Source organism: Limanda limanda, chromosome 9, assembly GCF_963576545.1.
Source record: "Limanda limanda chromosome 9, fLimLim1.1, whole genome shotgun sequence".
Taxonomy (NCBI): Eukaryota; Metazoa; Chordata; class Actinopteri; order Pleuronectiformes; family Pleuronectidae; genus Limanda; species Limanda limanda.
In genome coordinates, this window is record NC_083644.1 from 6,116,703 (window position 1) to 6,142,567 (window position 25,865).

At 42.6% G+C, this 25,865-nt stretch overlaps 1 protein-coding gene across 2 annotated transcripts in view; it reads right to left on the minus strand.

Moving 5' to 3' along the window:
* LOC133010067 (disks large homolog 1-like) overlaps window positions 1–25,865 on the minus strand; it is a 104,159-nt gene that overhangs the window by 3,037 nt on the left and 75,257 nt on the right. For both annotated transcript variants that reach the window (XM_061077483.1, XM_061077484.1), the window contains exons 14-21: window positions 24,230–24,386; window positions 23,539–23,641; window positions 11,733–11,847; window positions 5,868–6,050; window positions 1,926–1,989; window positions 1,299–1,314; window positions 721–762; window positions 186–236 (exon numbers count right to left, since the gene is read on the minus strand). In XM_061077483.1, the coding sequence (XP_060933466.1) occupies window positions 186–236; window positions 721–762; window positions 1,299–1,314; window positions 1,926–1,989; window positions 5,868–6,050; window positions 11,733–11,847; window positions 23,539–23,641; window positions 24,230–24,386 (731 nt within the window). The remainder of the gene's footprint in view (window positions 1–185; window positions 237–720; window positions 763–1,298; window positions 1,315–1,925; window positions 1,990–5,867; window positions 6,051–11,732; window positions 11,848–23,538; window positions 23,642–24,229; window positions 24,387–25,865) is intronic.

Genomic DNA, 25,865 nt, shown 5'->3' on the forward strand with positions numbered 1-25,865 from the left:
TAAATTTTTAAAATAAGATGTTTTTTGGACCAACATTGTCAGCCTCCATGCTCTAATAATCTATCTTATACAAAATTTTTTAGAAATTTAACATTTATACCATGAAAAAGGTGTTTTTATCAACGTCCATGATTGCCCAACCAAGTGATTTAAAATAAAGTGAGAGAATTCGGTGCAGCACTGACCTTCCTGCTGCATGACAGGCTGGTAGGTGAGTAAAACCTCCTCCTGATTGGCTGAGTGGACAAACAGAGAGGACACGTTCAGAGGAGCAGTGGATGAGTCACATCAAAACACAACCTCATCCTTTTCTACTTTTCACTTTTGGCTTCATCAACAGCTCTGAAAAATCAGGCTGGAGAAGCAGAGGAAGGTGACACACACACACACACACACAAGCACGCACACACACACACACACACACAAGCACGGACGCACATACGCACGCACACACAAGCACGGACGCAAACGCGCGCATAAACATGCACACACAGCACATAGAAAACACAATAAGCACAACACACAAATACATGTTTATGGGTACATGTATGCATGACACTCAAACAATGACACACAGAAACACACACACCACAAACAAAAAACAAAAAAAATAAGAAGAAAGAGAGAGAGAGAGAGAGCGAGAGAGAGCGAGAGAGAGAGAGAGAGAGAGAGAGAGAGAGAGAGAGAGAGAGAGAGAGAGACATAAGGGTCTAGACTTACAGGAACTACTCTCACTATCGCTGGTGCCAGAGGTTACCAGCTCTGGAAGGACAAGACAGGTCAGAGTCAGCAACACAAAAGCAGACACACACACACATACAAGCACACACAAAACACACACACACAGACACAAACTCACAGTCTTTCATTCTTTCTGTTTCACATTAACACACACTGTATCTTGCATTGTTCCATCACTATACATAAGATGCAGCAATTGACCAAAAGTAGGATTTGTGAGTGTAAACGACTGAAAATTACAAACGACAGCACAACTGAATACTTCTTCTACTGTGAAATAAAGGAGAAATGTTAATGAAACTTTGGATACTGTACTTCCATAAATTTGCAGGACTAGGGAGAAACAGGTTACATAAAAAAAAACAGTTGAGAACCATACTAGTACATATAGAGACTTAAGGATCCTGCAGCTATCAATCAAGTAAAAGGGCTTGTCTGAGAATAAGTGATTAAAAAAATATCCCGTAAAACATCCAAACGTCCCTCGACATCATGTAGGAGGTAAAGTAAAGTACCGGGACTGACCAGCAGGTGTCCCTGATGGAGGGGAGACCTACCTTTATCATCCTGATCCTGCAGAGGGATAGAGGGAGAGAGAGAGAGAGAGAGAGAGAGAGAGAGAGAGAGCGAGAAATAATTAATAATCACACCAAAGATGATCACAGCAGAATCTTAAGTGTTATCAACAGAAGCCATATTTAAAAGCTCATGGGCTCCACACACACACAGACACACACACGAGTGGGACTTATTGCAGATTTCTCAAACTGTGTGTGTGATATTTTTTAATTATCAGCTCTTCATCGTGCCGAGCTGCTGACTCACAAGGTGCGAGAGCGAGCTGACAACCCAGTGATATCAATAGCTGGTGTGAGACTCGTGAGTCGGCTCCCGTCATCACGATGTGCGAGTGAGATCAAAGTCGCATGGGAACTCAGGAAGTTTCCAGGTCAAAGAAATAACTTGTTGCCATTATATTTAAGCCTTAACTGCTGTTGGTGCTTCCTTAAGTTGACTAGATTGATGAAGAGACCATAACAAAGAATCGTCATGTGGCTGCTAGTGAGACTATAAGGATTTTACAGTGGAAACGACATTGATGATCGACAACACTCCAAAGTCAGACACAAGCCGGTTCTACAAACCAATCAAAGTCTGGATTTATAAAAAAAGTCAGCACTCACCGATCTGTCCTGAGACCTGGACACTCTGACCGTCTTTAACCTCGACCGCTCCTTCTTCTCTGCCCTGCAGGACGAAGACGGAGAGAGAGAGACACATTTAGAGGAATACTGAGAGACGACAGATGCCAACAAAGACAGGATGACGTAAAGAGGAAGGAGACAGAAGGTAAAGGTCTCAAGTGACAGCTATAAGAAACATCGGTGATCAAACATGTGAACTTCCTTTAACGCTTAAGACTTTTCATTTCATTCAGTGCTTTATGGTTCATACTGTGAGAGACTCTGCCCTCACAACAGTTATTGTTCACACAGAGACTGAGGCTGAACTCTGTTTGAGAAGGGATTTCCATCTGAAGCATCTTTTATGTTTGAAAGATCAAAACTGGAAAACACAGAATCATCAGGATGTTTTTTAAGAACAAAAATCTGCCTCCCTGAAACTGTAGAACTAGGTTAACCTCAGAACTAAAAATAAACCATCCTACAATATCCCTTTATTCTAAACAAATATATATATAATTCTGTCCCTGTCTGTATTTAAAGTGTATTTTTGGATCTACTGTATCTCATCTCTGAGCATCACTATGAATTTATGGGATGTCTGCCGAGCAGTTGGAGGCGGCTGATTGAATTTGGTGGAATTTCGACGTCCAGATGTGATGTAACTTGACAGAAACGAGCAGATCCATGTCCCCGAATCTGAATGTCCTGTGATTAACTTATCACAGAGGGACAAGAGACAGGGCACATGACGTCAGCTGCAGCGTCACGGATCAGAACAGACACTTCACTGCTGCTTCTGAGACATTTTGGTCTCCTATAAGTTTAAAATTAGATTTGTCACTTCCTGTGCGGGACCATGTCCTGCTGGCGATCGTGTTCGCTGCTTGAATTTCCAATAAGCTGGATGTGCAGCGTCTCAGTTGAGGGACCTGTTTGCTTCTTGAAGCCTCATTTCATAATTTAGTCTGAAAAGTCAGATTTATTTTTGTGCTGAACTCGTACATAATGCATGTTTGTAAACAGAAGAACAACCGACGGGGAAAATAGAGCGGCTGCATTGTCGTCCACAGCAGAAATTAAGGTGAAATGTTGGACGAGCTTCGGTTTGAATCCCCGACGACAGAGCAGCTCTGAAAAATAAACTTTACTTCTACCTCTCCACCCTCTTCCCTTACTTCCATCACTCCACTCCTCTTTTTTTCTTCCCTTCAAAGAATAGAATCATAATGTAATTTCCAAGCAAAAACCCACTGGTTATTTTACTTAGGAAGGAGAGGAAGATGAGGAGGAGGACGAGGAGGAGGAGGAGGAGGAGAGAGGAGAGAGGTGAGGAGAGGACAGGCAGCAAATTAAACAGAAAGAGGAAGAGAAGTATGAAGAAGGACAGGAGGATGATGAGTGAAGACAGGGAGAGAGCCGAAGTGGAGAGGAAGAGGGAAAATGGGAAGAGGATAAGATTTGGGATGGAGGGAGTTGAGGATGAGAGGAAGAAGGAAGAGGAGGGGAACTGGGGAATAAGAGAAAGAGAAGGAATAGTACAAGGAAGTTTATAAAGGAGAGAGGAGGAAAGAAGTAAGGGGGGGAGTGAGACGGCAAGGGGAGGAAAAGATAAGAAGACAAGAGGTGGAAAGGAGAGAAAGAAAGAGATGTGAAGGGAGGAAGATAAGAGGAGAGAAATGGAGAGGAGAGATCAACATGAAGGGAGGAAGATAAGAGATGTGAAGGGAGGAAGATAAGAGGAGAGAAAAGGAGAAGAGCGGAATAAAAGAGAACAGGAGAGACACAACAGAAGTAGAGAAGTGTGAGGAGAGCTGTGAGAAGGGAAGGAGGAAGGGAGAAGGAAAAGGAGAAGAAAGGGAGGATCGAAAGGAGGAGGGAAAGTTGGACAAATGTAGAGGTTGAAAGGAGGAGAGAGGAAGAGGGAAAGAGCAGAATAGAGGATGTGGAAGAGGAGGATTGAAAGTAGGAGAAGACGAGGAGGAGAGAAGGAGGAGAAATGAGGAGGAGGAGGTGAAAGACACTTAAACATCTCATATAGAAAGACTTCCTGGCTGCTAATATGATTACTAACCTCACATTCATGATACCTCTAATAACAATGAAACATTAGATTCTAATACTCCTCATTTTAACAGATACTAATAAACCTACACCTCTGTTATATGTTTAATATTCTTAAATCTTCTTATCCATCATATTTGAAAACCTGGGGCTTCAGTAATAAAACACATGTATTCTATTACCAACCCCTGACACCTCCTCTATATTCTAACACCTCAGTCTATTAATACTCCACCTCCTGCACCCCCCGTGTGACAGCATCCCTCCCTTCCATGTTCACTCGCTCCTTCACTTACTCCCACTCTTCCTTGTTCCCTCCTTCCATCTCCCACTTATTCTCCATCACTCTAACAGGCTCTCACTTCTCCCCTAGAAATGAACATCTGTCTGTCACCTCCTCCTCGGTGGAGGATAGTGAGAATGAAGAAGGGAGGTGTGGATAAGGGAAAGTTGCCTTGACATATTTTATATTATATTGTCTCTGGTGTTGGCGGCACCGAAATTCAATAAAGGGGCTTTTGTGTCAAACGCATGATACGTATGTCAAGTTGTTTCCAATGTGTCCAAGTTACAAATCTCCTTCCTGGACCAGGGGAAGGATCAGGGACCTAGAAAAACCTGTTTTCATCTTCCTAACTTTTCCTTTTTCACAGTGTGCGAGGTAGAAACACCTCTATTTCCACCACAGGTTTACAATCAGCTGGTTCCACACATGCTCGCATCATCATAATGAGCCAACTGCAGAACGACACCCTGACGTAAATAGAAACTAATGTGAAGCTGCTGGAGCTGACGAGCTGAGATTAACTGTTGTCTCTGTTTTAGTGGCATGTGAACAGATCAGGTCCTATTAGTCCAGGCAAAGCAGCCCATTTTGGAGCCAAAAATAGAAGTAATTGTAAAAGAATTTTTTTCAGCATAGATTATTTCTACGAGGTGTCCAGAACAACATACTAAAAGTCCTAAGAAATCGTAGTTGAGGAAATATGTTTAATTCTCATCAATGTGTGCCAATAAGGCCCGGCAACAATACACCCCAAAAAAACTATTTTTTTCCTTTACTCCTATCAAAATTAAACTTCACACAATGAAAGTAGCCATGAAACGTAACATTTTTTGTATTACAAGTTTCTTTGAAAATGAATTCATGTATGTATTTGTAATACATATGAATGGTGTTTGCCTATGCAAATTAGGACATATTCAATAAGTGTGGAGCTCTCGTGCTTGTCAAATTCATTTCAAAAGAAACTTGTAAGTAATACAAAAAATGTTGCGTTTCATGGGTACTTTCATTGTGTAAAGGTTTATTTTGATTGGAGTAAAGGAAAAAAATACTCTTTTTGGGGTGTATTGTTGCCTGGCCTTATATGCACACATTGATGAGAATTAAACATATTTCCTCAACTAGGATTTCTTTGGACTTTTAGTATGTTGTTCTGGACACCTCATAGAAATGATCTATGCTGAAAAAAATTCTTTTACAATTAGTCGGTCGTAAAACGCTACTTTGCCTGGACTATATGACTCCTGCAGCATATAGAGTCTTTACAGTCCTACTCCGATCAAGTCAGAGAGGGATGAGATGTCACAGAAGTGTCACATCATATCTGAACTATTTATGTTTTGCAGAGTGGAGGTGAGGCTTTTAAAGTGTGAACAGCAGTCGTCGTGTGAGAGCAGCGAGGAGAAGTCCCAGCAGCACTGATGCTTTTAATATGATTAAATCATGTTCATAGATCATAGATAAGGTAAATGTTGAGGAGCATGTTGCGTGAGAGCTGTGACGGATTTGAGTCGACAGCCCGACTGAGCTCTGAGTACAGAATCGCTGAAATCCCTCTGCCCGTCCCGAACAAAAAACCCAATGACTCTGACCTCCTGCGGCTGGGGATGACCCCGACCTCGGGGCAGTTGGGGGGCGGGGGGCTGAGGTGACGGGCGGGCCACCACTCCTCCTCGCCGGCGCCGCTCACATGGAGGATGTCCCCGAAATGAAACGGCAGTGCCTGATTGGGCGCGCTCAGATCGCACGCACTCCCGTCGTAGTCGAACAACGCTCTGCGGACAGAGAGGGCGGATTTCACATTAAACACAACAAACACACAACTGCAGTTTTTAACCACACCTTTAATCTTAATTTGAGATATTTTAATATATATTCATCACAACTACTGATCATTTGAAACCTAAATTAAATCATCAAAACAAGACAGAAGATCAGATGATAAAGACATTTTTTGTAAATAGAAGAACTGCTTTTCTACTCCATTTATTTCTGTGTGTGTGTGTATAAGCAATTGTACACGTCCACCTGAGTGTGTCGGTCTGTTTGTGCGGACTTGTGTGTCGCTGTTGTGTGTTGACGTGTGTGTTGTGTCTGAACAGCGATCTGTGACCACAGAGCTCAAAGCTGTAAAACCTGGAAAAGTAGGCCAGCAGTGTGTCTGTGTGTGTGTGTGTGTGAGTATGTGTGTGAGTGTGTGTGTGTGTGTGTGTGTGTGTGTGTGTGTGTGTGTGTGTGTGTGTGTGTGTGTGTGTGTGTGCAAAGGAACTAGAGCTGAAATAACAGGCCTACCCTAAAGTCCCTACTGCCTTCATCAATAAAACAGAACGCAGACAGAGAAGGAAAACCCCCCAGAGAGAAAGACATGAAACCAGTAGGAGAGGTAGAAACACATCAGTACAATAAAGAAAGAACATTATAAATTTATCTCACTGCTCAAACGTGTCAATCTCCATCAGAACGGACCTGATGAAAACTGATCTTATGAGTCCAGGGTCAAAACCTTAAATCCCTGCACTGGTTCCACCGACTGGTGAAATGTGTTTGTGATTGGAAGGAGCTCGACCACAGGGAGGAACAGGTGTAAATGTTCCCGTGATGCATTGAGGGTGGATTGTGATTTGATCGACCAAACCAATGAAAGAACTTAAACCAAAGTAAATATTGTAAATTAGTCCTTTAATATTTCACATACTTAGACCTGCTGTCCTCAACATTAAAGTCTAAACCCCAAATCTGTTTAGAAATTTGAATTAGAATGGAATTAATTAGGCGAGTTGCAGCAGATCTGTCTTTAATCTAAAATTAATTAGTGTCAAATCACATGGTGAGTTCCAGGAAACGTGCAGTTTGGAAAATGTAAAATGGAAGCTGTTCTCGTGAGGAAATGTGTTATTTATTTAAATGGCTCTAAATGATGAGATGAAGTGCAGGGTTGTGTGTCTGTGTATTAGTGGATCCACAGATCTGTTCAGCAAAGGGCGGCTGTCTGCAGTCAGTGTGTAAATAACCTTTACTTCCCTCTGTAATGTCACTGCTCCACACAAATTATGTTTATCAGCGAAACAACAGCAACAAAGGAACAACAGCACCGATCCCAGAGGATTTGAATGATTTTGTCGCTGTAGCAGGAACCACTGATGGAGAGTGTGTAGTTTCACTATGGCCACAGCGACTGTGTGTAACTGTAAATCAATTACATGTTCTCAGTGTTAAAGCCACTTTCAGTTCCCTGAGGGAGAAATCGAATTACTCAAGTTATGGAAAAGACGTTGATTACTCCGGTGGATGTGTGATATTTCATCCTGTGTGTGTGTGTGTGTAAGTGTGTGTGTGCTAACCTTTGGATATGTTATGGGCATTGACAACAATAGTGTATCGTCAGCAAAGAAACTGACATTAAAACAAGCAGCAGGTTGCGTTTGCATTAGTAAAGTTTCAGCTGATAACTTTCCTTCACTCACAATGTGCAGAGTGGAAATGTCTCCAAACTGCTGCAGCTGATTGGTCACGTGTTGCATTTCCGAGGCTGCAGTACTGTAAGTGCGGCTCTAAATCAATTACCTGTTCTCAGCACTGCAGACATTTTAATTCCTGTGTGGGAACCGTCTGAAATCGAATTACTCGAGTCAGGGAACACACATTAATTACCAAGGTGTGTCACTGGAATAGCTTCGTCACACTGTCTGTACCGCCTGGACTGTAGATTGATTCCTGTTGTTCTTTCATTCTGATCAGACGATAGAAACACCAACAACTGACCCGACTCAGCACAAGTTGGGAGAACAGGCCTTTTACTTACATACACCAATATAAATATTAAAATATGTTCTACAGAGAATCTAAAGTCGTTGCTATCATATATTCTGTAGCTTCCCCGGCCTGTTAGAAGTGGTGCACAGTGAAATATAGGATTACAATGCAGAGCTATTGAGCCATACAGTGTATTTAAAATAGGACCATAATGGGTGTGAATGTAAAATGAGGAGAAGGGAATAAAACAGAGGACACACACACACACACACACACACACACACACACACACACACACACACACACACACACACACACACACACACACACACACACACACACACACATACACACCTTTCACAAAAAGCACAGTCATACACGCTGTATGTCACCTTGTTTCAGCGACATTTCCTCTGAGGAAAGGTTAGTCTGTGTCCCACACATTATGCATATGCATGTGGTACAAAAGCCCCCCCATGCAAATGTGCACACATACCGACACACCAACACACACACTGACACACACGGACACACACACCAGCCCAGAGCACCAGAAACCCCCAATCTGTCACGCACCACCAGCCTCATCCCAACCAATCAGCTGGCTTGTTGGAAGCTTCTTCTTTTAAACATTGGAGTGCTGATTGGTCGTCTCCGGGCAGTTACCGGATACAGGAGCTTCTCACATGACATTGATTCATTATGCAGGTTATTGGTGGGTTACTACATTATTCTTCATAACCTTGAAGTGATCCTGGCCTCCTTTTGACTCGACTTTAGAGATTATCATTGAGATTCAGGATGTAATTGATTATATTACAGAGGGCGTCAGGATAATTACCTGGCACGTGAACACGTCCTTATTAAATCTGTGATGATTCACTGGTGCATAGAGTGGTTTTACTCGTGTTAATCTGCTGGTTCCAGGTTTTTCTCTGTGAGAGGTGTGTTTTCTGTGTGTTGGTGTAAGTGAAGCTCTGAGAACACAATCAGATGAGTTACCATGACGCTTGAGGAGAAAACCGACTGACAGGTCGACTGACAGGTCGAGAGAGAAAGTCTCAGAGTCTACAGTGCACAAGGCCTTTTACAAATCTACTTGCCAGACTCGTGGTTCAAAGTACTTCCTTTAATCTCCTTATTAATCATTGTTGTTGTTTTAATACCATGCATTAAATCTCTCAGAGTGTGATAGACAGAAGCTCCTGCACCCAGCTGGTTTCCTCTGCAGAGGAAAACATGTGTTCATCAACATCAAAGTTAAGTTTAAGTGCTGCTGAGTCTGGCCTGGATCTTTCATTGTGTGACTTCTATCTTCTCAAAAAGATTAAAATCAAGATGTGAAAGCATCAGACACACAGACGGGCGCAGATCGGTGAAATTTGGTTTTCTGTTAGAACAGTGCAGGCACAGGATGGGAAAACAAGAACTGTGTCGGCCTGAAACTGGCAAACACTCCTTTTGTCGGGTGTAAGAAGCACAAATAACAAACCCTTAGTCGTGTTATAATATGTTTGGTCAGGAAGAAATAAGGCAGAAGTATTCGTCTCTTTTCTGTGAAGCTCACTGACAAAGGTTTCAGGCTGATCGAGCATGTTGAGCTTTAACAGTTTGTGCAGGAAACTGGATGAGGAGCTGACTCGGATTTAGCTTTGCTCAGTGAACCGGATCCTTTTCCATAACAACTCTTTGTTTTCAGTTGTTTCTTTCTGTGAACAATGTGTGTGTGACTGTGGGAAAACATCACTGCTGCAAAACAAATGTGATGTTTGTTAAATTTCTCAAAGAAGCCGAGTATTAATGTTATTCATTCTGCAGAAAATTTCATATTGCATCATTTCACTTAAGTGTTATCAAAGCAATTCCTATGTAAACATCCTGCTCTTCTGGTTTAATCACATGGCGAGAGAACAGGTCGTTTTTTTATATATTGTTAAACAAAACCACATAAAGGCTGTGGATGCACAATTAATTTATGCTAATGATGATGATGCCTATGGCTGATTATTAAAAATGTATCAAGGGTGACGGCAAGCAGCTGCAATGTCATGTTGCTTCATAATTTTCCAAGTTCGGTTCAAAAAGGAGATTATTTCTTTTAACGTTGGGTTTGTGCCAAGTAGGTCAACACAAGTTTTACAAAGTGATGTGGTTATAATTGCATAGACACTTGAAGATGTTATCTCAGTAACATGTGCAATAAAATAAACTTAAAACCAGTTTGTTAAAAAAACGAATTGACCTGCAAGTGGATTCAATCTCTGACACTTGTTGGACTACAGCTTCCAGATGGATGAATGTGACCTTTGGCCTCTGGCTCCCTTTACCGACTGTGACCCCGGCCCGCTCTGTTCAGTGAGTCAGTGTGTGTCTGTGAGTGTGCAGTTCAAGGTGACTGTCCCAGCTGCTGCTGCCCTTTTCCTTCCAGGCCACTTGAACACACAGTTCAGGTTCGATGTTCCGTTCATGTGCGATAATCGTTCATTGAACTTGAAGTTTTCGAAGTTTTTGTTTCTCTCTTTTTCAAACCAGAAGAATCTCACATTTCTTCAGCGACAGGTGCGTTGGAGGAAAGCAAATGGACCAAACATTATAGAAAAACAGTGAAGCAAAGAATCGATAAGTGAATGTAGTTAAGAATCTATAGACAATTCGCACTTCAGCCATCATTAAGAAATGTCTTTATTCCTATAAAGTGGTGTGTTGTGTTGCGTTGTGTTGTATTGTGTTGTGTGTGCACTCCTCTGGTAGAATATCTAACTTTTAGTTCAGTTTACATCCAAAGAAGTTTGTGTAACAGTGAGGATTCAACATGGTTCTCATCTAAAGCCTCCTCTCAGTTTGTGTTCAGGTTATTGTTTGATAAAGGTTTAAACACATTAACTCCCACAGTCTGAATCCAGTGATCGTGGTTTCTCGCTCTCTTTTGTAACTTTAACATTCAAGATTAAATACTGTGTCTTTGGATCATTGACAGAAACCATCGCTGATATTTGCTCTTGGATTAAATCCTCTTCAGGTGAATCTTGACCTACATGAAGTCTCCTTTGTCTCCTGGAAGCCACTGGACTCAATCGTTAGTGTTGCCATTAGAGCTGCTTTCCCCGTCTTTGTTTTCCTCCTCATTGATTTCCTAACAGCGCCAATGTGACTTATGTGGAGCCAGCGACTCGGAGTTTAATCAATATTTCGAACACTGTGATTCTTGTAAAAAAAAAGATGGTTCTTAACAGAGGAAACTGAGGAGGGAGGGGCGATCGAGAGAGGAACCAACCACCGGGGTGAAGGAGGAAGAGAATGACACAAGGACAGAAGGAGACACACACACACAAACACACACACAGAGAAATCGAGAGACTTGACGATGGATGTGTTTGTGCACGAGTGTGAGTGTGAGACAGAGGTCGCCAGACAATCTAATTGTGATTTCAGATGTGATAACCTCTCTAAGTGTTTCTCTCACACACACACACACACACGCACACACACGCACACACACACACACACACACACACACACACACACACACACACACACACACACACAAATCGAAACAGTCGACAGCTGAGATAAGACCTTATAATAGTTGTGTCACACTGAAGGACACTCGACAATCAGTCACCTTTGTCCACCTGGTGTACGTGTGTGTGTGTGTGTGTCTGTGCATGTGTGTGTGTGTGTGTGTGCGTGTGTGTGTGGGTTACCTGACGTAAAGTGTGCGTTTCTGTGTGGAGCGGAGCGACGTGGAGCTGGAGCTGACGCTGCTGGTCATCATCTGTTCCCTCAGGTCATGGATCTTCGCCTCGAAACGACTGTACTCTGCACACAGACACACACACACACACACATAAACACACACACACACACACACACATAAACACACACACAGAGACACACAAAGAGGACAAACATTGTTAGGAGAATTTAGAGGACAACTTTAATACAATGCCAGAGGTCTCAGCATTTTCCTATTTCTTACAAATCTCCTATAAACAATAATACTTCCCACATAGCAAAATTGGTTTGGCCCAGATTAGACCCCTATCTGGCCCAGATGAGCCCTACATCTGGCCCACATCTGACCCACATACCACGTTGGATGATGGCTCTTGTTTGCAAGATCTGGGCCACAAATAAGCCAAAGCAATACCGCAGTTCAACCAAAGGTGGCCTGGATTTGTTTTGTGTTATTGGGGCCATATTCACCATTTACCACACGGGCCACTCTCAGTTCACATCCAGATCTTTCCTAAAGCACCGGATGTTTCCCAGAAGACGCCCACGTTTGTTTCTCCACATCAGAAGCAGTAACAGTGATTTTTATGCCACGTTGCAACGAGTGGATCAAAGAACAACAGAACAACAGACGCAGCCTGACGAGCCGCGGAGGTTTATTTGCCGCGTTAACCACGTTTCCTACCAATATAACAGCCAGTGCAGAAGTTTATTTTCCGTGTTCCAAGTGCAGACGGGCTTCATTAAGTTGCTCGTCTTTCAACAAACACGTACACACACTCGCACACGTCGAGCTGTCATCAGATTCTCCACAGCTATAATCTAATAGTCTGTTTGATCTGAATATTAAACTCCTGTTACATCAGATCTGATCCGTGCCAATAACATCACCTCCGCACACCGACGTGCACGTCCACACATGCACGTCGTCAGAATTCTACAACACGGACTTCACCAGAAATCCTAAAAACCTGTATTAGCTGTCTAACTCTACATCTACTCTACTATCTCCTGTTCTAGTCGAGGAGACGACGGTCGATAATATTAAAATCTTCTAGATATGTTTGAATCAAATCACTGACAGAGACTTTGGCCGATTTGCTCTTTGACAACATGTTTTGAATCCTTTCCAGCTGCAGATTAACTGAGACAAGTTCCATCCATCCATCATTAGTTTTGCTTATCTTCAGAGGTCGCAGGAAGCTGCAGCCAATCCCAGCTGACATGAGATCATCAGCCAATCACAGGGCCGACATACAGACACAACCTAAGCTGGTGCAAGCAGCTCCGGACCCACACAGACACAGAAAGGCCCCGGTTGGTCGGGAGGATCGAACCCAGAACCTCATTACTGTGAGGGCGACATCAGGCCAACTGACGTAACTTAATATATTTAAAATAGCAATGTACTGAAAATGTGGAAATGATAATTCTCAGAATCTGTAGTTCCTGTTCACTCTTTCTTTCTTTCAGACAACAATGACATTTCCCCCCAAACAAGTAGCTGTTGCAGTTGAAATTAAATAAATGAAATGTTCAATGGTGGCATTGTGGAACAGTGGTTAGCACCCATGCCTTTTGGCAAGAAGGTTATTGGTTGAAATCCCTATTTGACCAGGGACTTTTCTTGTATAGAGTTGGTTTCTGGCTCCTCCACCTCCCCCCCACAGTCCAAAGACCTGCAGGTTGTGTTAGCTGTGTTAAATCGTGTTAGCTTATAAAGATGACATCCTAGCACTTTGCAAAGCTCTGATTGGTCAATAACTTCTCCAGCTGACAAGTACTACTACCGTTGTGCACACACACAACTTCCTCCACATGTTAACTTCCAAGAAGACAGTTTTATGCTCATCATGCAACGGCCGGTGTGAATGTGTATCTGTCCTGAGAGCAGCTGACATACTGCAGTGGCCTAAAACCTCACGTCACTCAGACAACGCTGTCGTCCACAGCAGCTGGACGTGTTTGACAGATCTGACATCGGACGCTCACATGTCGCTCTGCAAACAGGCGAGTGTGCGGTGAGCGTCTCATTAGACATGCACACAGATTTCACACTGTGACGTCCCTGCAGCTCAGCAGTGAAGTGACACAGCATCATCCAGTGCAGCTCTATCTTGCTCATTCCATTCTTTTTACGGCTGAAATGGAAGAACTATGTTTAAAGTTCAACCTAGCGCTGCACAGATTTCCTATTTAATTGTCGAATTAGCACTTTGCCCTGTTTTATAATCTTAATTTTCCTCCACACATTTATCTGCTGTTTTCGTGAACACAGACAAACGTGAATTTTCAAATAGCACTTTTAGTGTACTTGCCAGCAGCAACCGAATCCACATCGCGGCTGGAAGACAAGTAGTAAATTGCGAGGGAGCAACCCGTCGGCCAATCAATGCAAAGAGCAATGATTTGCTCACACACTCAGCACAGCTTTAGCATCCTCCCGCTTCAGGCAGCAACAAAAAAAACTAAAAACACTCGAGTTTCTGACCCATTTATTTCTCTAGTGGCCATAAAAATGTCATTGTGCTTCTTTAGTTATAAATGTACATTATTTATGGAAATGCACAAAGTGGAAAAACAAATGACATAATGTTCCCTCTGATGCACGTTCATGGGTTTTATGGGATGATAACCTGAGAAAGTAAATACACCTGCGAGTGACCGTCTCCCGATGACAGTGACGTGTGGTACGTTTGGATTCGTAGTGACCGTGGAAACAGCAGCTGTGTGTTGTAATAAATCCTCCCCGACTGTCCTCGAGTCCTCTTAGCACCACACAGCTTCCCGGAACCTCAGAACTAACACTCGGATGACAACGCCGCTGGCAATAAGCCTGAAAAAGCCCCTCTGAAGGATGTCCCTGTGTTTGTGTGTGAGTGTGTGTGTGTCTCTAAACCATTACTGTGGACTACAGAATCTAATTAACCCTGAGTAATTCAATCATACTCGTGGTACACACACACACACACACACACACACACACACACACACACACACAGATCTGAAACCTGCAGCGTCTCCCGAATTCTCCCTCTCACTCACTCCCTCCTTGTTTAAAACGCTCGGCCTATAAACGCTGTCAGAAACCAGCATACAACTCCCAGATCTCAGCTCCGGTTTCCCCCACAGCGTTCATTAATCCAACGCAAACAGCTCAACTGCACTGAAGCAGCAGAAAAAAGACAACAACACTGAAATGCTGAGAATAACACAACCTGCCATGGCTTTTTTTTAACACTACACAGGGATGTTTTCTGTTGGAGGACAGAGATTCACCTCATGAAGCCATGAACTAGGTTTGACTCATGTTAGATTCAGAGCACAACACGAACACAGAAGTAGAACAGCCTCCAGTCTTTCTGTAATAACAAGAAAACCAAGTGGCCTTTCACCTAAACTTTCATTATTTATATTTTTGGGTTTTAACCTTCAAAGTCTCCATCCCTGACCTCGTTATGGCTTTTTCAATCTCGGGTCTATAATCCATAATAAATTGACGGATTAAAAACTCTATTTCTGTGTGGAGTGATCTCACACACGTCCGGATCACAAATACTGTGCAAAGGTTCACGTTATTAACATGTAACTCTCCATGTTGACACAAATCGCCTCAATACAGCTTTATGGGATTAAGAGAAAAAGAGAGCAAACAAATGAGAGAAGAGAAAGATAAGGAATTGATAATGTGAGCTTTAGAGCCTTTGCATCATAAATACTATTATGAAGAATTAAAACAAAAGTTTCTCAATAAGAGATGGAACTAAAACACAGGAAACAAGAGAGAATGAAGAGAGGCAGCAAAAGAAGAAAACAGGAAATAGATGTTGCAATTGCAGCAAAATCATATTCTAAGAGTGAAATGAAGAACAAACGCAAGAGAGGCAGAGCTCAAACAATAGAAACAGAGAGCTAGAAAAAGAGATGCTGCCCCCGTCTGTGATCTAAAGAGCAAAGACTGGGCTGCAGCTACGATATCAGTGCTACTGAATCCTGAACAGAATCACAAAGCCGGAGCTGGAGAGGCTGCTGCTCCGATCAAAGCTGAGAAGTCCGAGCTGTAATCGTCCTCATCAGTGAAAGTGTCGGAGCAGATCACTTTACAGTCAGGAGATCAGGTAATAAACTAAAGCAACAACGGTTCTGGCTCAGATCTGTTTCCTCTGCTGTACTCACATGCTGCCGGAGGACACGCTGCCTCAACGTCCCCAACACGATGCCGGTACCACTCTCAGATCAGTGTCTGCATGTGTGTGTGTGTGTGTGTGTGTGTGAGAGAGAGAGAGAGAGAGAGAGGATGTGGTTTGAAGCTTAAAGTCCCGGGAAATGAATGGAAGGAAAGAGAGAGAGAGAGAGAGTAAGAGAGAGCAAGAGCAAGAGAGACAGAGAGAGCGAGAGAGAGCGAGAGAGAGAGCAAGGGAGAGAGAGAGAGAGCACAGATGTGTGTATAAAAGAGAGAAAGAGGATGGAGAGAACAACGTCAGCCCCACGCTGGATTCAGAATGTGAGCGAGGCAGAGAGTGGAAAGATGTGAATGTGTGTGAGTGTGTGTGAAGGTATGCAGTAGTTAGTGTGTGTGTGTGTCTGTGTGTGTGTGTGTGTGATTAGAGTCAGTCCAGCGCTGCTCAGCTGCCACAGAAACAACAGATGCTAACTCTCTCTCCACTACACTCTTTTTTCCTATCTCTTGTTCGCTGGTGCGTTCATTTGCTCCTCCCTCTGTTTGACAGCAGCTCGCTCTAGGGCGGAGACACACACACACACACACACACACACACACACACACACACACACACACACACACACACACACACACACACACACACACACACACACACACACACACACACACACACACACACACACACACACACTGTTTCCTCAGGTCACTCATGCAGGAAGCTGAGTCAATGCCAGGCTCTCCTGCCCTACTTTGGCCCAGGGAGTCGATCTCTCATGCCACACACACACACACACACACACACACACACACACACACACACACACACACACACACACACACACACACACACACACACTCACACACACAAACATTGATATTTGAAATCGTTTATAAAAAGGATTTTCTATCCATTCCATTAAAAATAAAGACACTTGCAGATGTCTTCATTAGTATGAAGCACTTTAAACTATTTCTGCTCTACATGGTTTATGTTTGTCTCTTTTCTCCATCTCTCTTTCTTCAGCTTTTCTCTGCCTAGTTGCAATGATTAAAAAACCTTGTACAAATGAAATAAATACAACTTGTTTTTTCTCTAGTCTTAAATCCATCCAAAAAACACGTCTCCCTCTCTCTCTCTCTCTCTCTCTCTCTCTCTCTGGGCTGACGACTCCCTACGAGTGATAACACTGAAACAGCCGTATAAGTTTCACATGATCAGCATCAAACTGCCTCTGTCATCACAAATCATCGCGACGCAGCGTTATCAGATTAACAAGGAGAGAGAGAGAGAGAGAGTGAGACAGAGAGAGAGAACAAGACATAACGGAGAGAGAGATGGAGAAGGGAGAAGAGAAGAGGAGGAGAGGAAACAGAGAGGAAGAGTTGGGGGAGGGGTGATGACAGAGACTAATGGCTCTGGGGCTTATATTCCCTTGTTTCCTCATTTACCTCTCCTCTCCTCTCGTTTCCTCTCCTCTCTCCTCCTCCCTTCTCCTCCTCCCCTCCCCTCTCCTCCTCTCTCTAGAGGAGTATTGTTTCTCCATTCAGCAGCTGTTAGAGACCTTTTCTGCATTGTGCAGTTTTGTCTAATCCATAAGAAAACCACTGGTTCTGTTTTGTTATGCATTGCACCAGTATTTTCCTCTCAGGTCCTCTATTCTCACTCAAGCTGAGAATAACTATAAACAACAAAGAGCAATAAACCTCAATACAATGAATTAAATATGAGTAATGTTAACAAGGATGTTGATCAATTAAGAACAATGCAAACAGGTTTTTCTGGAAAATATCTCTTTCCAGTTAAAGATGTTAACACAGTCCAAGAAATTCATGGGCCAAACTTGTTTCTAAGATAAGTTGGATGTAAGAAAGTATATTTACTTTTCGATTTATTTTCAGATACTTTTAACTTTTGCTCCAGCCGTGAAGACGCAGAAACTCGTCCCCATACAGTAATGTAACAGAACATCTGAAAGTTACTTAGACAGTATAATTAAAAGCAAGTACTTGTTTGCTTTTACTGAAGTAGAAAAGTTAATGTGGTGTTTTCACTTTTACCTGAGAGCATTTTTGTCTATTTATTTCTGTGTACATATAGAACACAGGGAAAAGATGTTATCTAAATCCTGTGTCTGATCAGCTGGAATAATAAAAAGCCCTGTGAGTCTTTTCTATCCGTGAACAAGAACCTACAGAAGGTTCAGGCTCTAAAAATAGTGGTGCTGTTAGAGGCTCATCTGTAACTGATCCAGTTCAGTAATCCATAGTGCTTTTGATTTACTGATTGCAGAGGAGATGACAGGAGGGAAGAATTGTCTTGGAAAAAGGTGGAAACGCTAAAATGAATATTCTCATTTTAATGGGTGAATTCAAGTTTGAATGTCAAAGCTGCAGGAATGTGTTTCACCTCTGGCAGCTAATAAAACTCTGAGCGTGACAGTACGAGGTGACACGCTGCACATCTCCAATCAGTCCCCATCCCGTTTCAACAGACGCCTCAAATCCCCCAAATCCCAGTCTGTGGGCGATGAGTCAGACCATTACCAGAGCCACCAGCAGGACCGGGGAGCCGAGCGGGGGCTGACAGGTGGTGGAGACGGAAAAAATAAGAGCAATAAAAACGAAGTGGGAAAAGAAAAGAGAGCAGCCCACTGAGTGTGTGTTCGCTAGAAAACTCCCACAACTTAGAGTCTGAGAGCCCAGAGACGGAGCCGTTAATCCTGCTTAACAACCGCTGCACGACACACAACACACACACTAACAGACACACTGACACACAATGTGTAATAAGCAGGCAAAGAGTAGTGACGATAATCCTTCCTGCATCACCTCAGTTTTACTGCTGACAGACTCTGTGTGTGTGTTGTGTGTGTGTGTGTGTGTGTGTTGTGTGTGATGGTTATGTGTAATCCTACTGACTAATACTGCTGTCAAACTTCAGGCGTCACCAGTCGCACATCAGGAATCCTCAGGCGCTGCAGGACATCACACAGTATGAGGACATTATTGGTTTTCTGATGCATGTCCAGGTATTTTTCTGTTTAACCTGAACTGGAGCCTTGAGATTCTGAGTTCAAGCAGAAACACTTCACTCCGACTGAATGTAATACATGTCCTGAGGAGATGTGGCCAGAGTCAAGTTGAAGTCTACACGTTTAAAAATATAATCTCTTCACTTCACCAGACCTCTTCAGCGCCGTCTCTCTGCTTGAGGCCAGTGGACTGTGGCTAAAATACCTTCTAAGACATTTCAGACTGCAACAGAGCTGCAACACGGGCAATGAAGGCTCCAGGTTTTGAGAGAAAAGAGGAAAGTATGGAATTAAGTACATGATGTCTCTGGGTTTGCGTCATTAAGAAAGAGAATTGCTATGTTTTAACGTTACTTCATCCTCGCATGTGTTTTATAATCTTCCTCTTTGATTGAAAAGTGATTTATAAATACAATAATAATTGGTATTTCTTGAGGTTAAAGTTGAAAACACTGCATTATAATCACAATATGCGCTGAGTATTTACAGGGTTGACGTTATAGTTGAGCAGATAATATTAAAGACAATGTATTTTTTTATCATTCTCTGATTATTCCAAAATAATTCACACAGTGGGGAGTTTTGGGATAAAATCCAGTCACATGACATATTGTAGCCACAGGTCTGACATATAAAAGTGGCTGAAAATAGCCTGAAACGTGAAGAGGGACGCCTGCATTAACAGCAGGACGACTTTCCACAGACAAACACTTTCCATCTGCTCCACTGCAAATAAACACAGATCTATATCTGCTGCATCAGCTTAAACCAACCCTGTCACTGCACCACAGACACACACACACACACACACACACACACACACACACACACACACACACACACACACACACACCACCACACACCAACACATACACACACGCCATAAGGTGTTCAGATCTGTGCTGCGTTTGGCCACAGTGGGCACCTTATTTAATTCAAATAACAGGGGGAGACCTGGACACAGACACACACACACACAGACACACACACACACAGACACACACACACACACACACAGACAGACACACACACACACACACACACACACACACACACACACACACACACACACAAACACACCCACACACATCTCAAGCAAATCGTAAACATGTTTTCCTTAACATTTAATGGTTTACATTATGCTGGGTTAGTTTTCTGTCCCTATTAGAAGGCCAACTCCCCATAATGTGACTTATTATTAACACAGTAATACCGATTAATACCGAGACCACACACACACACACACACACACACAAACACACACCACACACACACACACAGCAACAAACAAACACTTTTCCTCCCCTGGTGGAGGTTATTATGATTTCCTTTCTTGTTGGCAGGAAGTCTTTTATGAGCCACAGGGAGCCCTGCTGGTCTCTGCACGCCGTAGCCACAGGAAGTGGACAAACATGGACACACACTCACACACAGATAGACACATGCACAGTGCTGACCAAAGCTCAGCGTGGACAGAAGGTCTGATATAGAGTCCATTCAACTGTCACTAATGTGGTCTGTAGGAGAGTCACGATACACACACACACACACACACACACACACACACACACACACACACACACACACACAGACACACACACACACAGACACACACACACACACACACACACGCGCACACACGCACACACACACACACAGTGAATCCACCAGATTCTTCTTTACATGTAAGTGTGTTGGTCGCTGTCCATGGTGCTGATCCTACGAAGCTCTCTACAAACTCTGCTGAAATGCACCGAACTGGTTTCTGCCCAGAGGCAGCAACCAAAAACAACCTCACCCACTTACACAGGGTCATCATCATTCCATTCAGGGTGTGTTCACACATCTGTACACAACATCTGTGCTCTCTACACATTCTATCTTAGGCCGTAGAAGCTTTGAGATGAAAATATTTCTGGGTCAACTGTAGGATATAAGTAACATATTCACTGTGCTGCGATGACATCCTGATTACACTCAGATCTCAGACAAAAGTTTGACACAACTTCTCTTCTTAACTCTAAACCAGTGTTGACGTTCAGACACTATGTTCAAATAGTAAAAATAATACTTGACTGGTGGGAAAACTACCACAGAAGGAAATTTACACGTACCAATTTCTGCTACAATAGATAATGTTTTAAATTTCTTTTAAAGTACAAATCAGGTAGATCTTTTAAGAAGAAATATGATACTAACTACAAATTGCACTTATTAATCTGTCACAGAGCTGCAAAGAGAAGTTTCCTTCTTGTCAAAACGTTGCGGATGATTAGTGTAAATTAAATAAGCTACAGATTTGTTGCATAATTGTAAATGCATGGATCTACAGACACACAACTCATTAGATTTAGTCATATTTGTTGTGGAGAGAGAGTACTGATCTGAAACCAGTGTTTAATTAAAAAACCATACATGTGTAAGAGATTGGGGTCATTCCCTTATATGTAAGGTAACATTAAGTTAAATAAATACATATTTGAATTTACTGAATCACTATTTATGATTAAATAAGACATAATGGTGTAGCATCACCTCAAGAGTAAACCTTTAAATCTGTCCTGACAAAATGAGCAGTGCTGACATATGATGCAATAAAAACACAGAGATATAAACAGTGGAAATGAATAGAGTGCTCCTCTAGATCCGCTCTATTGTTATAAATACCCACCACATACCGGAGCAATATCCTATATCAGTACCAGTATCGGATATCAGGATTTATATTTAATCACTCTCTCTCTCCTGAAATTAGAAATCATAATCCATATATCATGTCAGTCTGACCTTTCAGAATTCATAATCCATTCATCATGGTTTCCAGTGTGATGTATGGATTACGTCCTTATGAGCTTCCCTGACATTTGCATACTGTGGCTGCGGAGGAAGTTCATTATGTTCATTGTTCCATTCTAACTCCAGCATCCAATTACGTGAACAGGAGGTTCTGGAAATTCTTTTCAAAGGCTAGAAACTGAATTGATGTTGTGTTTTTTTCTTTATTTAAAGCACATGTGAGCCAGTGGATCATACTGTTCACTCATCCGCTCTCAAATAACACAGTTAGAGACCAGCTCTCTGACTGAATAATACATGGACACACAAACACACACACACACACACACACACACACACACACACACACACACACACACACACACACACACACACACACTCATCTCCCTGCAGACACATTTTCTGAAGCGAAATCTGAGACCAGGCGACCTGATGTTGTCAGTCTGCAAGTGTGTGTGTGTGTGTGTCTGTGTGTGTGTGTCTGTGTGTCTGTGTGTTTGTGTGTTTGTGTGTCTGTGTGTCTGTGTGTGTGTGTCTGTGTGTCTGTGTGTTTGTGTGTCTGTGTGTCTGTGTGCCTGTGTGTGTGTGGTGTGTGTGTGGGGGGGGGTTACTGTAAGTGCTACACTCAGGTCCCCTACCATCCCATTAGCCGAGCCAATCAGCTGTTATAACCTGGTTTCCTAGGTTACGGCCTTTATCGTCCCTCCCAGTAGACAAAACATCCAGGATGGTGCTAGTTGGGAAACCTCACCACTCTGACACCTATAGTCTGTGTGTGTGTCTGGTTGTGTGTGTGTGTGTGTGTGTGTGTGTGTGTGTGTGTGTGTGTGTGTTTGTACAATCTTTGTGAGGACCAATTAGATTTGTATACTATAGGGATTTGAGACATTGATAGATTTAGAAGCTATTTAGGGCCTTTAGTTTTCTTTGGTTGCTGTGGAGGCATTTGGTGAGTTTGTGATGACTATGGTTTGCTTTGAGGGGGAGAACCAGAAATAGAAAGGTGGGTGTGATGTTTTCACAACATCAGGGAAACGTATGGAACATTTGGACGGAGGGGGGAGCATTAGTAGAGCAGCCAGAGGACAGACAAGATGCTTAAATACCACTGCAGAAATCACGTCTTTTTGTTACAGTACATATTGGCACTTCATCCTGAGATATTTGTATTATTTTCGTTTTTTTCAGTGTTGCATCCATCACAGTAAAAAATGTTATTAACAAGCTCATTTTCCTGCTGTATTCTCACTTGACACTTTACACTCGACAGACTACTAATCTGAGTACTTTTGAGAAATACTTTCCACTTTGAGTAGCAGGAAAAGTTACAGAATGTTTTTTTCAGGAAAATTTCAGGAGAATGTCCAGTTGTCTGAACCCAGCTGTGGATTGTGTATAGTGTGTAAATGTGAGTTTGAGTGTACAGTCTGAATATTTATATGTCAAAAAAAGCGACTTGTCATCACTGCTTCACAACTAAAATACTGATTTATGTTGGTTTTATTATTTTCTTTGCTCACAAACACATTTTTTTTGTAGCTACAACCGTTTTAATACCTTTGAGCTTCCTTATATATTCTACTATCACTGTAAACTGCCAGAATCATCGTCAAATATTCAAAGAAATTCATATTTGTCTAAATTTCCCTTGATACCCCGACATCTCCACCACTTAAAAACCTGATGCACTAAGTATTTCACCTACATATTGTCAGACCTACAACAGATAAATGAAAATATGCAGTATTAGTCTGCAGTACTCACCCTCTGGTCTGTACTGCGCTACTATGGTAACGGTCTGTCCTGCGTTCTTCAGCGCCGCGGCCGCCTGCTCGTGTGTCGCACTGGACAAGTCCACGCCGTTCACCTGCACACCCACACGGAGAGAGAGAGCATGAGCGCCCACGCTGGATCGATGGCAATACATGTAAAGTGAGATGAGAACAGCACGAGGGACACTGTACGTCTCAGTGGGTCGATAACTCACAGGTGACCAGTCACGTGTGTGTGTGTGTGTGTGTGTGTAGTGTGTGTGTGTGTGCACGTGTACTGTGTGTGCAGGTTTGTTTCATGCATAGAATCCTTCCATGTCAGTGCTTGCATACATTAATACATAACAGTTCGGCAGGTATTGTCGGAGTCTGGGGAAGATTAAATCCATAATTCTCTTTTGGGCGCTGGGGGGTTAATAACACACACATTTCCCATCAGCCTTCACTGGTGACTGACTGGGTTCACCAGTTTAAACTGTCGTAGACGCTGTGAATCAAGGTTTCTGCAAAGATTTCTGTTAATGTGACTCAATAATCAATAATGTACAGAGACATTAACACAACATAAACTCACAGAACGACTCCCTGGCTGACGCTGTATAGCAATAACGGCCGAGTCCCAGTGATTAATAAAAGTAACGGTGACAGGAGTGGTGTTGACTTTACGAGGCATGAGCTCTTACCGACAGGATGCGGTCTCCCTTCCGCAGCTCCCCACACAGATCGGCCGGACCTCCGGCCAGAATGAAGGAGATGAAGATTCCCTCGCCGTCCTCTCCGCCCACGATGTTGAAGCCGAGACCCGTGGACCCCCGCTGCAGCACCACCCGCCGGGGGTCTCTGAAAGACAAATCAAATATACACTTTTAAACCATAGAAGATGGTGGTACCTAACATCTATACTAATTAGAGCATGATTTAATTTTTTTTAAATAACATACAATCAGTTAGGACTCAGACATTTGATATTGTCAAGCTGAAATTAAACTTTCTTAACCACATTCAGTTATAAGGAGCATGGAGAGAAGGGATCCAGAAATTATACCATCTCAAATTATAAACAAAAAAGTACATATAAATGTTTTCTGTGACGTGAGCCTGTAATGTGTTGAATACTGGTTCATCTCAGGGGCCGAAATCATTCCCCTTAGTGAACAGCAGATGTCAGTGTTGCATTGCATCTGTTTTGTTCAAGCACCACGGCTCGTGTCTCTGTGTTAACGACATGCTGCTGCTGACTCTGTTTTTAAATTAATGGTTTGATTCTTTAGCGAATCAGCAGGAAACGAGATCTCAGGCTGGAGACCCACAATAAAACACAGACACATGTTAGCGACAGAACTGGGAAACTGTTCTAAACACTGGAGCTGAATGATACCCTTCATTTTGCATGAAAGCACTTAATAATGTTACCTTTTCACCACTTTGTTTGTTAGTTTGTGAGCAACATTAGGCACAAATTGCTGGAAAATTTCAGATCAAGATCATGGGCTGGATCCAGGAGTATTTTTTTACTTTCTTAAATATTGCGAGACGGGATGTTAATTAATATTTTCACAGTTTTCCCAGGTAACCATTTATGGATCTTGATTTTAATAGCATGACATATTAAGAGGACCGATATTTATAAGCCGGTGAAATTAGCTGCAGCTCGATTAAATTTAAAGATTGGATGGTAGTAGAAGTAATAGTAGTAGTAGTAGTAGTAGTAGTAGTAGTAGTAGTAGTAGTAGTAGTAGTAGTAGCAGTCATATCAGTTATATTATTTAAATTCATTTCAGTGACTGTTTATACTGTGAATCTGACAAAAAATTACCATGACACAGAAACACGATGATATTTGGCATCAAAGAAAGAACTGCGACAGTAACAGATAAGAAAGACGATCAGCTGATGATGAGGCTGCTACACGACCTCTCACCAACCAATAAGAACACAGTATGAAATAATGCACCGAACGAATGACGCCTCTTTTCCTAATCTTTTCCACACACATAAATATGACGACTGCGATGAAGGACTCGAGTCTCGCTTCACGTCATCGTGTTTCAGACAGATGACGCAGGCTGATGACACGGTCTCCGCCACAGTTTAAGTCATATTCCATAACATAGAAATTCAGTCCAATGAGTTCCACATTTCCCGTGAGGCCAACAGATATTGAATTTGGGGAGAAGAGTGTTCTGGTTTTGGTTTGGTAATCTGGTTTGGCAGAGACTCTGGGTTAAAGTTATGGACTCAGCGCAGAGAGAGAAAATACTTAATCACTGCGTCGCTCATCGTGAAAGCCTGAAACCGAAGAAACCAGGTGTTCCTAAA